The 14,289-nt window shown below is 59.0% G+C and overlaps 2 protein-coding genes across 9 annotated transcripts; both read left to right on the top strand.

The window, feature by feature from the left end:
* The first annotated feature begins 701 nt into the window (after positions 1-701).
* On the top strand, positions 702-2,749 carry LOC135175819 (hemoglobin subunit beta). The gene is made up of 3 exons (XM_064144140.1): positions 702-870; positions 1,040-1,262; positions 2,525-2,749. Exons 1-3 carry the CDS (start codon positions 779-781, stop codon positions 2,651-2,653), a joined length of 444 nt encoding a protein of 147 aa, XP_064000210.1. The 5' UTR covers positions 702-778; the 3' UTR covers positions 2,654-2,749.
* A 1,770-nt stretch (positions 2,750-4,519) lies between these two features.
* Positions 4,520-11,949, top strand: LOC135175821 (hemoglobin subunit epsilon). Of its 8 annotated transcripts, none has more exons than XM_064144149.1 (4): positions 4,520-4,543; positions 9,852-9,993; positions 10,542-10,764; positions 11,733-11,949. In XM_064144149.1, the coding sequence occupies exons 2-4, from the start codon at positions 9,902-9,904 to the stop codon at positions 11,859-11,861; spliced, it is 444 nt and encodes a 147-aa protein (XP_064000219.1). In that variant the 5' UTR covers positions 4,520-4,543; positions 9,852-9,901; the 3' UTR covers positions 11,862-11,949. The 8 variants fall into 8 exon arrangements, with proteins under 8 accessions (XP_064000219.1, XP_064000215.1, XP_064000218.1 ...); XM_064144145.1 differs by lacking the exon at positions 4,520-4,543 and adding an exon at positions 5,427-5,644; XM_064144148.1 differs by lacking the exon at positions 4,520-4,543 and adding an exon at positions 5,669-5,830.
* The last annotated feature ends 2,340 nt before the right edge of the window (positions 11,950-14,289 follow it).

Below are 14,289 nucleotides of genomic sequence, written 5' to 3'. Positions count from 1 at the left end.
TGGTGGAGATCAATGCACCCTTCAGCTGAGAAGTGCAGGCAGGAGGAGGAGGTCGAGGAGGCTGAGGAGGTCGAGGAGAATGAAGACAGAGGAGGATGAAGAGGTGGAGGGGGACGAGGATGTGAAGAAGGTGGAGGAGGAGAAGGAGGTGGAAGAGGAGGATGAGGAGGTGGAGGAGGTCAAGGAGGACAAAGTGGTGGAGGAGGTCAAGGAGGTGGAAAAAGAGGACAAGGAGGTGAAGGAGGTGGAAGAGGAGGACAAGGAGGTGGAAAAAGAGGACAAGGAGGTGAAGGAGGTGGAAGAGGAGGACAAGGAGGTGGAAAAAGAGGACAAGGAGGTGAAGGAGGTGGAAGAGGAGGACAAGGAGGCGGAAGAGGAGAATGAGGAGGAGAAGGAGGTGGAAGAGGAGGATTAGGTGGTGGAAGAGGACGAGGTGGTGGAAGAGGAGGTGGAGGAGGTAAGGGAGGACGAGGAGGTGGAGGAGGTGGATGAGGAAGGGGGGTGGGGGGGGGGCAGCTGTCCAGCTGCTGCAGCTGGAGGCTCTGGGCACCTTGCCCTGCAGCCCCACCCTGATGCCACATCCACCCTTCCCCCCCCCCTCCACCCTCACCCCCCTTCTTTGGGTTGTCCCAGCCAATGGTGGGGTGGATGAAGAAGAGGAGGAGCCCAAGGGAGAGGATAAAAAGGGAGGACCCTGGGGGCCCTGGCTGCCATCTCCTGGGGAGTAACAGCTCAGAGTCTTCCTTCTGCCCACCGCCACCACCACCCTCCTGCCACCATGGTGCACTGGACGAACGAGGAGAAGGCGGCCATCACCGGCCTCTGGGGCAAGGTCAACGTGGCCGAATGCGGCGGCGAGGCCCTGGCCAGGTAAAGCGCCCAGCTGCCGAGGAGGAGCCAGCTCCCGCCGAGCCTTCGGCCGCGGGCAGGGCAGCCGCGGGCAGGGCAGCCGCGGGCAGGGGCAGGCACCGACGGCAGCGCCCAGCCCCGCGCCTCCCTCTGCCCCTCTCCCAACCACCTTCTCCTCCCCTCCTTGCAGGCTGCTGATCGTCTACCCCTGGACCCAGAGGTTCTTCTCCTCCTTCGGCAACCTCTCCAATGCCGCTGCCGTCTGCGGCAACCCCAAGGTGCAGGCTCACGGCAAGAAGGTGCTGACCTCCTTCGGGGAGGCTGTCAAGAACCTGGACAACATCAAGGGTACCTTCGCCCAGCTCTCGGAGCTGCACTGCGACAAGCTCCACGTGGACCCCGAGAACTTCAGGGTGAGTCCCCGCCTGGAGGCTGCGCTGCTGCCTCGGGGACAGCTCCTGGCACCGCTGGCATCGCCTCCACCGACGCCAGCTGGTGGGGGGTGGAGGGGAAAGGTCTCATCTTTAAGGGGGCAGCAGGGAGGGAGAAGGAGGTGGGAGGAGATGTGGCTGGGGACAGAAGGAAGGAGCCCAGGGGAGGGTCTGGCAGGGAGGGAAGTGTGGAGGGGACCTTGGCGGCTCCAGCCAGAGAAGCACCTTGGAGGCGCTGCGGGAAGCTCCATGTGGAGCCTGAGCAGTTCAGGGGGAGTCCCTGCCTGGAGGCTCCGCTGCTGCCTTGGGGAGCGGCTCCTGGCACCGCTGGCATCGCCTCCGCTGATGCCAGCTGGCAGGGGGTGGAGGGAGGATAGTTTGGAGCAGGGGAAAGGTCTCACCTTTAGGGGAGCAGCAGGGAGGGGAGAAGGAGTTGGGAGATGTGGTTGGGGCAGAAGGAAAGAGCCCAGGGGCAGCTCTGCCCTTTGCCAGGGGCCGGGTGGGCAGCCACTGCCCCTCACCCCTCGCCGTGTGCCACCGCGGGAGGGGCACAGCTTGGACGTGGTGGTGCGGGAGGAAGGAGAGGAAGAGGGCTTGGGGAGCTGAGGAGGTGAAGGAGAGGGGTGGGAGAGGAGCCGAAGGAGAAGGAGAGTGAGGGGTTGGGAGCTGAGCAGGTGAGGGAGAGGTCTGGGAGAGGAAGAGGAGCTGATGGCTGGGACACAGAGGAAGGCTCAGGAGGTCCAAAGAACCCAACCTGCAGCTGGGGGAGGGAAGCACCAAAGAGGGCGGAGGGATGAGGGAGAGGACAGAGCCAGGCTGGAGGGGAGGCGGCGACGGAGCCGGGGAAGGGAGCTCCCGGGAGGTGGTGAGGGAGAGGGCACCTGGAGGGCAGCGGCCAGGCGGCAGGAGAGGTGGCACAGGAGATGCTTTAGGGGTGCAGAGCAGCTCCCTCCTGCCTGGGCATCCCTCACCCTGGCACTGCTGAGCTCCACAGCAGCACTCAGAGGGACCTGCATCACAGTCCCCTCCTGCCTGGGCACCCCTCAGTCTGGCACTGCCGAGCTCCACTACAGCTCCCTCCTGCCTGGGCACCCCTCAGCCTGGCACTGCTGAGCTCCACGGCAGCACTCAGAGGGACCTGCATCACAGTCCCCTCCTGCCTGGGCACCCCTCAGCCTGGCACTGCCAAGCTCCACAGCTTTCTCCTGCTTGCTCACCCACATCTTCTTCCTCCCCCCCTCCAGCTCCTGGGTGACATCCTCATCATCGTCCTGGCTGCCCACTTCGGCAAGGACTTCACCCCCGACGTCCAGGCTGCCTGGCAGAAGCTGGTCCGCGCCGTGGCCCACTCCCTGGCCCGCAAATACCACTAAGTGCCAAGCCGAGCAGCTGGCAGAGCTCCTGCAGGCTGCCTCCAGATGGAGCCAACAGCCTCTAACAGCCCAATAAAGCTCAGCCTCTGAACCACCGCCGAGGCCTCTGTGTCCTTCAGGGGAGGGGTGGGAGTGGGAGGGGGAGTGAAGGGTGGGAAGGTCTCAGCCTCATCTGAGGTCCTCCTGGGGAGGTTGCTTTGGGTGGGCTCTGCCTTTGGAGGTCATCTCAAGCAGGCTGGAGGTGGCCTCAAGCTGGAGGAGGTTTCCCTCCAGCAGAGGCTCCTTTGGGGTCCTCCTGTGGGGTCCTTTTGGGTGGGGTCTGCCTTTGGGTGGTCAGCAGGAGAGGGCTGGAGGTGGCCTCAAGCTGGAGGAGGTTTCCCTCCAGTAGCAGCTCCTTTGGGGTCCTCCTGTGGGGTCATTTTGGGTGGGATCTGCTTTTGCAGCTCCTTTGGGGTCCCTCCTGTGGGGTCCTTTTGGGTGGGATCTGCTTTTGGAGGTGGCCTCAAGCTGGAGGAGGTTTCCTTCCAGCAGAGGCTCCTTTGGGGTCCTCCTGTGGGGTCATTTTGGGTGGGGTCTGCCTTTGGGTAGTCAGCATGAGAGGGCTGGAGGTGGCCTCAAGCTGGAGGAGGTTTCCCTCCAGCAGAGGCTCCTTTGGGGTCCCTCCTGTGGGGTCCTTTTGGGTGGGATCTGCCTTTGGAGGTCACCTCAAGCAGGGCTGGAGGTGGCCTCAAGCTGGAGGAGGTTTCCCTCCAGCAGCAGCTCCTTTGGGGTCCTCCTGTGGGGTCCTTTTGGGTGGGATCTGCCTTTGGAGGTGGCCTCAAGCTGGAGGAGGTTTTGGGGGAGAATTGAGCTGATTTGGGAAGGTTTTGGGGAGGACTGAGGTGGTTTTGGGGGAGGCTTGAGATGGTTTGGGGAGGTTTTGGGGGAGGCTTGAGGTGATTTTGAGGTTTGGGGGAGGACTGAGATGGGTTTGGGGGAGAATTGAGCTGACTTGGGAGGTTTTGGGGAGGACTGAGATGATTTTGGGGGAGGCTTGAGATGGTTTTGGGGTTTGGGGGAGAACTGAGATGGTTTTGGGGAGGACTGAAATGGTTTTGGGGGAGAATTGGGATGGTTTGGGGAGGTTTTGGGGAGGACTGAGATGGTTTTGGGGGAGAACTGAGATGATTTTCAGGGTTTGGGGAGGACTGGGATGATTTGAGGAGCTTTAGGTGGGAATTAAGATGATTTGGGGCAGGACTGAGATGGTTTTAGGGGAGAACTGAGATGGTTTGGGGAGGTTTTGGGGAGGACTGAGATGGTTTTGGGGGAGAATTGAGATGATTTTGGGGTTTCTGGGAGGACTGAGATGGGTTTGAGGGAGGCTTGGGATGGTTTGGGGTTTTTGAGGGAGGACTGAAATGGTTTTGGGGGAGAATTGAGCTGACTTGGGAGGTTTTGGGGAGGACTGAGATGGGTTTGGGGTTTTGGGAGAAGACTGAGGTGGTTTTGGGGGAGGCTTTGAGATGGTTTGGGGGTTTTGAGGGAGGCTTGAGGTGATTTTGGGGTTTTGGGGGAGAACTGAGATGATTTGGGGAGGTTTTAGGGGGGACTGGGATGATTTGGGGAGCGTTTGGTGGGAATTAAGATGGTTTGGGGGAGGACTGAGATGGTTTTAGGTAAGGCTTGAGGTGATTTGGGGGTTTTAGGGGAGGGCTGAGGTGGTTTGGGGGGGAGAATTGAGCTGACTTGGGAGGTTTTGGGGAGGACTGAGATGGTTTTGGGGGACATTCAAGATGCTGTTGGAGTTTGGAGGAAGGACTGAGATGGTTTTAGGGCAGCATTGAGATGGTTTGAGGAGGCTTTGGTGGGAATGAAGATGGTTTTTGGGGAGGACTGAGATGGTTTGGGGTGAGGCTTGAGATGATGTTGGGGTTTTGGGGGAGGACTGAGATGATTTGGAGGTTTGGGGGGAGAACTGAGCTGACTTGGGAGGTTTGGGGGAGGACTGAGATGGTTTTGGGGGAGAATTGAGATGGTTTGGGGAGATTTTGGGGGAGGCTTGAGGTGATTTTGAGGTTTGGGGGAGGACTGAGATGGTTTTGGGGAGAACTGAGGCAGTTTTGGGGGAGAATTGAGATGGTTTGGGGGTTTTGGGGAGGACTGAGATGGTTTTGGGGGAGGCTTGAGCCAATTTGGGGAGGGTTTTGGGGGAGGCTTGAGGTGATTTTGAGGTTTGGGGGAGGACTGAGATGGTTTTGGGGGAGAATTGAGATGGTTTGGGGGTTTTGGGGAGGACTGAGATGGTTTTGGGGGAGAATTGAGATGGTTTGGGGGTTTTGGGGAGGACTGAGATGGTTTTGGGGGAGAATTGAGATGGTTTGGGGGTTTAGGGCAGGACTGAGATGGTTTTGGGGGAGAATTGAGATGGTTTGGGGGTTTTGGGGAGGACTGGGATGGTTTTGGGGGAGAATTGGGATGGTTTGGGGGTTTAGGGCAGGACTGAGATGGTTTTGGGGGAGAATTGGGATGGTTTGGGGGTTTGGGGGAGGACTGAGATGATTTTGGGGGAGGCTTGAGCCGATTTGGGGAGGTTTTGGGGGAGGCTTGAGGTGATTTTGAGGTTTGGGGGAGAATTGGGATGGTTTGGGGAGGTTTTGGGGGAGAATTGAGCTGACTTGGGAGGTTCTGGGGAGGACTGAGCTGGGTCTGGGGGAGGCTTGGGATGGTTCCGGGGTGCTGGGGGGGAGCAGCCAAGCGCTGGCCCCCGGCGGCAGCAGCTGAGTCACGGTGCCCCAGCAGGTGCGGGGCGGAGGAGGCTGCAGATAAGGACCTTTGGTTATCAGCCGCGGGCCAGACCTTGTTTGTCAGCGCCTGCTGCACCCTGCCAGGACCCAACCTGCTCCTCGCGGCCAGGACGAGTCCTGCTTCCCGATAAGGGAGGGAGCTAATCACTAATAATGAGCCTAATAACGCTGCCGGCGATTAATAACGGGGCCAATAAAGCTGATGGTAATTAATAACGGGGCCAATAATGCTCCCGGCGATTAATAACGGGGCCAATAAAGCTGATGGTAATTAATAACGGGGCCAATAATGCTCCCAGTGATTAATGACGGGGCCAATAAAGCTGATGGTGATTAATAACGGGGCCAATAATGCTCCCGGCGATTAATAACGGGGCCAATAAAGCTGATGGTAATTAATAACGGGGCCAATAATGCTCCCAGTGATTAATGACGGGGCCAATAAAGCTGATGGTGATTAATAACGGGGCCAATAATGCTCCCGGTGATTAATAACGGGGCCAATAAAGCTGATGGTGATTAATAACGGGGCCAATAAAGCTGATGGTAATTAATAACCAGGCTAATAACGCTGCCGGTAATTAATAACGGGGCCAATGAAGCTGATGGCAATTAATAACGAGGCCAATAATGCTGCTGGTAATTAATAACGGGGCCAATGAAGCTGATGGCAATTAATAACCAGGCTAATAACGCTGCTGCTGATTAATAACGGGGCCAATAACACTGCCGGTAATTAATAACGGGGCCAATAAAGCTGATGGTAATTAATAACGGGGCCAATAACGCTGATGGCAATTAATAACCGGGCTAATAACGCTGCTGCTGATTAATAACGGGGCCAATGAAGCTGATGCTAATTAATAACGGGGCCAATGAAGCTGATGGTGATTAAGGAGCCCTCCTAATGATAAATGATAGGACTGATAGTGCTGCTAATAATCATTAATAAGGCCAATAAGCCTCCTGATAATTAATGAGGTAGCTAAAACTGCTCTTAATAATAAATAATAGAGCTAATAAGTCTCCTGATAATTAATGATGTAGCTAAGAATGCTCTTAATAGTAAATAATAGAGCTATCAATTAATATCAGGGTCAATATTCCTGCCAATAGTAATTAATAAAGCTAATAATAAAGCGATCAATTAACATTTGGGTTAATAATCCTGATAATAATTAATAATAGCATGAATAATCCTGCTAGTAACTAAGAATAAGGCAAATAATAGGACTAATAATTTGTATTAGGGCTAATAATCATGGTAATAATTAATATCGAGGCTAGTAATTAATAACAGGGCTAATAACCCTGACAGTGATTGATATTAGGGGTAATAACTGCGGTAATAATTAATATTGAGGCTAATCATCCTGACAGTGATTGATATTAGGGCTAATAATTACTATTGAGGACAATAATTAATAACAGGGCTACTAATCATGCTAATAATTAATATTAGGGCTAATTATCCTGGTAATAATGAATACTAGAGCTAGTAATCAATATCAGTGCCAATAATCATGCTAATAATTAATATTAGGGCTGACAGTCCTGCTAATAACTAAGAATGGGGCCAATAATAGAGCTAATGATTACCATTAGTGCCAATAATCATGGTAATAATTACTATTGGGGCTAAGAATTAATAATAGGGTTAATAATCCTGATAGTGATTGATATTAGGGCCAATAATCCTGCTAATAATTAATACTAGAGCTAACAATAGAGCTAATAATCAATATTAGGGTCAATCATCCTACTAATAACTAAGAGCAGGGCTAGAAATAGAGCTGGTCATTAATATTAGTGCTAATAATCATGCTGATAATTAATATTAGTGCTAATAATCATGGTTATAATTAATACTAGCGTTAATAACAGAGCTAATCATCAATATTAGGGTTAATAATCCTGCTAATAATTAAGAACAGGGCCAGCAATAGAGCTGGTAATTAATAATAGGGCAAATAATCGTGCTGATAATTAATATTAGTGCCAATAATCATGGTAATAATTAATACTAGCGTTAATAACAGAGCTAATCATCAATATTAGGGTCAATAATCCTGCTAATAATTAAAACAGGGCCAGCAATAGAGCTGGTAATTAATAACAGGGCAAATAATCATGCTAATAATTAATACTAGGGCCAATAATGGAGGGAATAATTAATATTAGGGATAATAACCCTGCTAATAACTAAGAATAAGGCAAATAATAGAGCTGATAATCAGGATTAGGGCTAATAATCATGCTAATAATTAGTGTCAGTGGCAAAAGCCATGGAGCCATGGAATGGGTTGGGTTGGAAGGGGCTCTTTGAAGGTCTCCTCCTCCACACCCTGGCCTGTGGCTGCTGGTGGTGACCACCAATGGTCCTTTGGCCACCTGGGGGTCTCCCAGCAGGTCTGCAGGGTGGACCTTGGGCACCTTCTGGCAAGGGTTGGCTGGGAAGAGCCCAAGAGCAGGACCTCATTTGAGATGCCACCACCCATGGGGGTCCTACCCCTGCCTCATCCACCCCTGGCACCTCCACACTCACCCCTGCTGGAGGTCCAAGGGGCTCAAGAAGCCTCCTGCTGGAGGACCAGGGGTGAGAGTTGATGGCTCATGGTGGTGGGCACTGGAGGAAGAGCTTGGTCTGTTGTGCCCACGGTCACCAACCCCCCACCATGGTCACCAACCCCCCCACCATGGTCACCAACCCCCCCACCATGGTCACCAACCTCCACCGTGGTCACCAACCTCCACCGTGGTCACCAACCCTCCACCATGAGCCAGCAGCTCTCACCCATGGTCCTCCAGGAGGCTTCTTGAGTCCCATGTCAAGGTGGGCACCTGAGAAGGTGGCTCCTAGATGATCCCAGAGTGGTTTGCAGGAGGCCTGGGCAGGGCTGGAGGGTGGTGGCTCGGTCAGGTGTGCCCATGGGCACCAACCCCCTGCCCCTGGAGGCGGCGAGGGTCAGGCTGGCAGGAGCAGGCAGGAGGGCAGCTGCTTGGTTCTGCCCTCCCCCAGGCTGCATTCCCTGCTCTCATGGTCTGTGGGGGAAGGATCCAAGCTGCTGCTGGGCCAGGAGCTCCATCACCTCTGCTCAACCCAACCCTCCAGCTCTACCTCAGCACTGCTCCCACCAGACCCAGAGCCTCCAGAGCCCACATCTGGAGAGCAGCAGCTGGGAGGGCTGAGGCTGGAGCAGAGGAGGCTGAAGGGAGAACTTGTGGGGCTCTGCAGCTCCCTGAGAGCAGCCTGGAGCCAGCCCTGGGGGAAAGGTCTGTGCTGAGAGCAGCCTGGAGCCAGCTCTGGGGGAAAGGTCTGTGCTGAGAGCAGCCTGGAGCCAGCCCTGGGGGAAAGGTCTGTGCTGAGAGCAGCCTGGAGCCAGCCCTGGGGGGAAGGTCTGTGCTGAGAGCAGCCTGGAGCCAGCTCTGGGGGGAAGGTCTGTGCTGAGAGCAGCCTGGAGCCAGCCCTGGGGGCAAGGTCTGTGCTGAGAGCAGCCTGGAGCCAGCCCTGGGGGGGAAGGTCTGAGCTGAGGGCTGGGGGTGCTGGTAGAGAGGAGCTGAAGCTGAGGCAGCAGCGTGCCCAGGTGGGCAGCAGAGCCAATGGCAGAGAGTCACTCACAGAACCAAGCAGGCTGGCAGAGAGCTCCAGGCTCAGCCAGCCCAACCTGGCACCCAGCCCTGCCCAACCAACCAGACCATGGCACTAAGTGCCCCAGCCAGGCTTGGCTGCAACACCTCCAGCCACGGCCACTCCACCACCTCCCTGGGCAGCCCATTCCAATGCCAATCACTCTCTGCCAACAACTTCCTAACAACATCCAGCCCAGACCTGCCCTGGCACAGCTTGAGGCACAGTGGTGGAGACCATCCCCTGGTGGGGACCGTTCCATGGACACCATCCTCTGGTGGGGACCATCCCACAGTGGTGGGGACCATCCCACGGTGGTGGAGGTGATGACCCCTGGGTGATGACCATCCCATGGTGGTGGAGGTGATGACCCCTGGGTGATGACCATCCCATGGTGGTGGAGGTGATGACCCCTGGGTGATGACCATCCCATGGTGGGGATCATGCCATGCTGGGGATCATCCCCTGGTGCCTCCTGCAAGCCTGTCCCCTCAGAGCTGCCCTATCTGCTGGGTCAGCTGCAGAAGTGACCCTGCCCAGGAGGGGCTGGCACCAATCTACTGACCTCAGGAGGACCCAGAGGCCTCATCTCAAACTGCCACACCCTGACCACCGCCTCCTGCTCCCCCTCCCCCAGCCCCATCCGCCTCTGCTGGGGACCCTCCACCAGGGCCCCCACCTCGGCAGTGCCCCTGGGGCGCGGGGAGGAGCTGGCAGCAGAGGATAAAAAGCCTCCAGCCCCTGAGGGGCTGCAGCTCAGCTCCAGGCTTTGGGTCCCCCTCAGGCTCCTGAGCACAGCTCCAGCCCCCAGCACCCCCCAGCGCCGCCAGCACCATGGTGCATTGGACAGCAGAGGAGAAGCAGCTCATCAGCAGCGTCTGGGCCAAGGTCAACGTGGAGGAATGTGGTGCTGAGGCCCTGGCCAGGTGGGTGCCAAGCTGCTGGGGACCTCCTCAGCTCCAGCCCGGCCAGGGCTTGGCAGGAGCACTGCTTGGCAGCCCTGAGCAGGAGCGGCTGAGGGAGCTGGGGCAGGGCTGAGGCTGCAGCAGAGGAGGCTGAGGGCAGCCCTTGTGGGGCTCTGCAGCTCCCTGGCACCCCTGGCTGTGGCCAAGCAGTGCCCTGCTGCTGCCTCTGCTGCTCCTCAGCACCAGCCTCAGCCTTCTGCTGCCTGGCAGCAGCCTGGAGCCAGCTGGGGCCAAGCTCTGTGCTGAGGGCTGTGCCCAGAGGAGATGGGCTCAGGCTGTGCCAGGGCAGGTGGAGCTTGTGCCTGAGGAGCACTTTGTGCCCCTGGAGGCTTGCCCAGGCCTGTGCCAGGCTGTCCAGGGCAGTGGTGCAGTGGCCATGGCTGGAGGAGGGGTTAGGAGCTGTGGTGCTGGGGCAGGGCTGGTGCTGTGCTTGGCCTCCATCACCTCCGAGACCTTGACCATCTCCACCTCTGTCCTCCACCTCCAACCACCTCTCCCCCTCCTTGCAGGCTGCTGATTGTCTACCCCTGGACCCAGAGGTTCTTCTCCTCCTTTGGCAACCTCTCCAGCCCCACTGCCATCCTTGGCAACCCCAAGGTGCGAGCCCATGGCAAGAAGGTGCTGACCTCCTTCGGGGAGGCCATCAAGAACCTGGACAACATCAAGGCCACCTACTCCAAGCTGTCTGAGCTGCACTGTGACAACCTCCACGTGGACCCCGAGAACTTCAGGGTGAGTCCCTGCCTGGAGGCTCAGCTCCTGCCTCGGGGGCAGCTCCTGGCACTGCTGGCATCGCCTCCACTGATGCCTGCTGGTGGGGGGTGGAGGGAGGATGGTTTGGAGGAGGGGAAAGGTCTCATCTTCAGGGGTGCAGCAGGGAGGGGAGAAGGAGGTGGGAGGAGATGTGGCTGGGGACAGAAGGAAGGAGCCCAGGGGAAGGTCCTTTGTGAGCTGGAGGAGGCAGAGGGGTGGGGAGGGAGGTGTGGAGGGGACCATGGAGCCTCCAGCCAGAGAAGCACCTTGGAGGCAGCTCCAGGGAGTGGGGTCTGGAGCTCTGAAGCCACTTGAGGAGGGGGGAGGATGACAAGGAGGAGGAAGGATGAAGCCCCTCCAGGAGGGCACAAGTCAGGGTCAGGGAAACTCAGCCTGTGGGTGGAATGGGGGAGAAGGAGGAGGAGGAGGAGTTGGTGAGAGTGAAAGGGTCGGTGAGGGTGGTGAGGCTGGAAGGATTGGTGAGGGTGGAGGGGCTGGAGAGGGAGGTGGAAGGGTCTGGGGAGGTTGGAGGGGGGGCAAGGGTGGGGAGGCTGGGGGGGGAGGTTTGGTGAGGGAGGAGGGGGTGGAGGAGTTGGGGAGGCTGGAGGGGATGGAAGGGTCTGGGGAGGCTGGAGGGGGTGGAAGGGTCTGGGGAGGCTGGAGGGGGTGGGGAGGCTGGAGGGGGTGGAAGGGTCGGGGAGGCTGGAGGGGGTGGGGAGGCTGGAGGGGGTGGAAGGGTCGGGGAGGCTGGAGGGGGTGGAAGGGTCTGGGGAGGCTGGAGGGGGTGGAGGGGCCGGGGAGGCTGTGTGCAGGAAGAGCCCAAATCCTGCTCCGGGAGGATTTGCAGCAGCTCAGCCCCCCCTCAGGCCACCCTCGGGTCTGGTGCAGCTCAGAGACTCAGGCAGCACCAACTCCTCTCTCCTCCTCTCCTCCTCCTCCTCCTCCAGCTCCTTGGGGACATCCTGATCGTTGTCCTGGCTGCCCACTTCACCAAGGATTTCAGCCCTGCCTGCCAGGCTGCCTGGCAGAAGCTGGCCAGCGTGGTGGCACACGCCCTGGCACGCAAGTACCACTGAGCACCAGAGGAGCTGCTCCTGCTGCACAGCCCCTGGGGGCTCAGGGAGAGCTCCTTCGGGTCCAGCCAATAAAGGGCTCCCAGCACCACCCCTGCCCTTGGCTTGTCTCTGGGCTGGAGAAGGGGGTGGGAGGTGATGGGGATGGAGGGTTTGGGGCTGGCACTGCGGGAGGGCATCGTGGCCATGAGCACCCTGGGGGTGGCCTTGGTGGCTCTCAAAAGCTTCCTCAAGCCTAGGGGGGAGGCTCCTGCATGTCCTCTCCTGGCCAGGGCAGCCCTGGGGGAGCACCAAGAGAAGAGGAAACCTTCTGAGGGTTCTCAGCCCCCGAGGGGTTGCTGAGAGTCACAGAAGCCTTTGGCCTGGAGGATGGAGGGGATGGAGGCCAAGCACGGCCCCAGCCCTGCCCCAGCACCACCCACCCATGGCCTCAGCACCACAGCTCTGCCCCTTGCCAGCCCCTCCAGCCATGCCCACTGCACCACTGCCCTGGGCAGCCTGGCACAGGCCTGGGCAAGCCTCCAGGGGCACAAAGTGCTCCTCAGGCACAGCCTCCACCTGCCCTGGCACAGCCTGAGCCCATCTCCTCTGGGCACAGCCCTCAGCACAGAGCTTGGCCCCAGCTGGCTCCAGGCCCTGTGCCCTGCCCCAGCCCCCCCAGACACTGCTGTGCCCAGCCCTGCCCCCAGCCTGCCAGCTGTGGCCTCCCCAGTGCCCAGCCCAGGGGCACAAGCCCTGCCCTGCTGCTGCTGCCTCCAGGGGAGAGAAGAAAGAGGGAGGGGGAGGAGGGGAGAGAGGAAAGAGGGAGGGGGAGGAGGGGAGAGAGGAAAGAGGGAGGGGGAGGAGGGGAGAGAGGAAAGAGGGAGGGGGAGGAGGGGAGAGAGGAAAGAGGGAGGGGGAGGAGGGGAGAGAGGAAAGAGGGAGGGGGAGGAGGGGAAAGAGGAAAGAGGGAGGGGGAGGAGGGGAGAGAGGAAAGAGGGGGAAAGAGGAAAGAGGAGGGGGAGCAGGGGAGAGAGGAAAGAGGGGAGGGGGAGCAGGGGAGAGAGGAAAGAGGGGAGGGGGAGCAGGGGAGAGAGGAAAGAGGGGAGGGGGAGCAGGGGAGAGAGGAAAGAGGGGAGGGGGAGCAGGGGAGAGAGGAAAGAGGGGAGGGGGAGCAGGGAGCAAAGGAGGTGACAGCTTCCCGTAGGATCATTGGGCTGGAAGAGACCTCGGAGGGCGTCAAGCGCAGCCCTCCGCCACCCCTGGAGGTCAGCAGCAGAGCGCATCCCCCAGCAGCAGAGCGCATCCCCCAGCAGCAGAGCGCACCCCCCAGCAGCAGAGCGCACCCCCCAGCAGCAGAGCGCACCCCCCAGCAGCAGAGCGCATCCCCCAGCAGCAGAGCGCATCCCCCAGCAGCAGAGCGCATCCCCCAGCAGCAGAGCGCATCCCCCAGCAGCAGAGCGCATCCCCCAGCAGCAGAGCGCACCCCCCAGCAGCAGAGCGCATCCCCCAGCAGCAGAGCGCATCCCCCAGCAGCAGAGCGCATCCCCCAGCAGCAGAGCGCACCCCCCAGCAGCAGAGCGCACCCCCCAGCAGCAGAGCGCATCCCCCAGCAGCAGAGCGCACCCCCCAGCAGCAGAGCGCATCCCCCAGCAGCAGAGCGCATCCCCCAGCACCAGCCCTGCCCAGCTTGGGAACGGCAGAGCCGAGCCCAGCCCCGCGGCGAGCCCAGGCAGCAGCAGCCCGAGCCCGGCAGCCCCCCGGGCAGCCCCGGGGAGGTCTCCTCCGCTGGGGGCGGCTGCTGCAGAAGCCCTCCTGGAGACACTGGAGCTCAGGGTGGGAAGGCTTTAATCAGCAGAGCTGGGGGGCTCTGGTGGGGACGGAGCTGGGAAGGGGAGGAGTTGGACTTCAGGTGTTGGTGACCTCTCCCCTGGGGTCGTGATGGGCACAGGAGCTCCTGGTGCTCACCTGCAGGTGGCCTCATCCTCAGCGGCGCTGCTGGGGACAGGAGCCAGGGGGTGAGCAGCCTGCAGGCTCCTGAGGGAGAGGGACAGCAGAGGAGTCCGAGGGGACCAGGGGCTGGATCCAGAGAAGGTGAAGGAGGAGAGGGAGGAGGAGGATGGGGAGGGTGAAGCAGGCAGGACTCACCAGCAGGACCCCAGCAGCAGCACCCAAGCTCCCCAGGGCCACCAGCGTGGGCAAGGAGAGGCCAAAGGCAGCTTCTGGTTGGGCTCCAGGGAGAGTCTCCTCCTGCCTGACCTGCTGCAGGCTCCACTGCCAGAGCTCTGTGCAGCCAGCCCAGGGTCCTGCTGGCTCCAGCCTCACAGGACAACCACCCAAGGGCTGGCTCCAGCTCCTGTAGTGCTGCCTTCTGCACAGCTACAGCTCCTCTGGTGCTGCCTTCTGCCTCTAGGCTGGCTCCAGCTCCTCTGGTGCTGCCTTCTGCACAGCT

Source organism: Pogoniulus pusillus, chromosome 6, assembly GCF_015220805.1.
Source record: "Pogoniulus pusillus isolate bPogPus1 chromosome 6, bPogPus1.pri, whole genome shotgun sequence".
Taxonomy (NCBI): domain Eukaryota; kingdom Metazoa; phylum Chordata; class Aves; order Piciformes; family Lybiidae; genus Pogoniulus; species Pogoniulus pusillus.
Note: the sequence above shows the minus strand (reverse complement) of the source record. Positions and strands in the feature narration are given on the sequence as shown.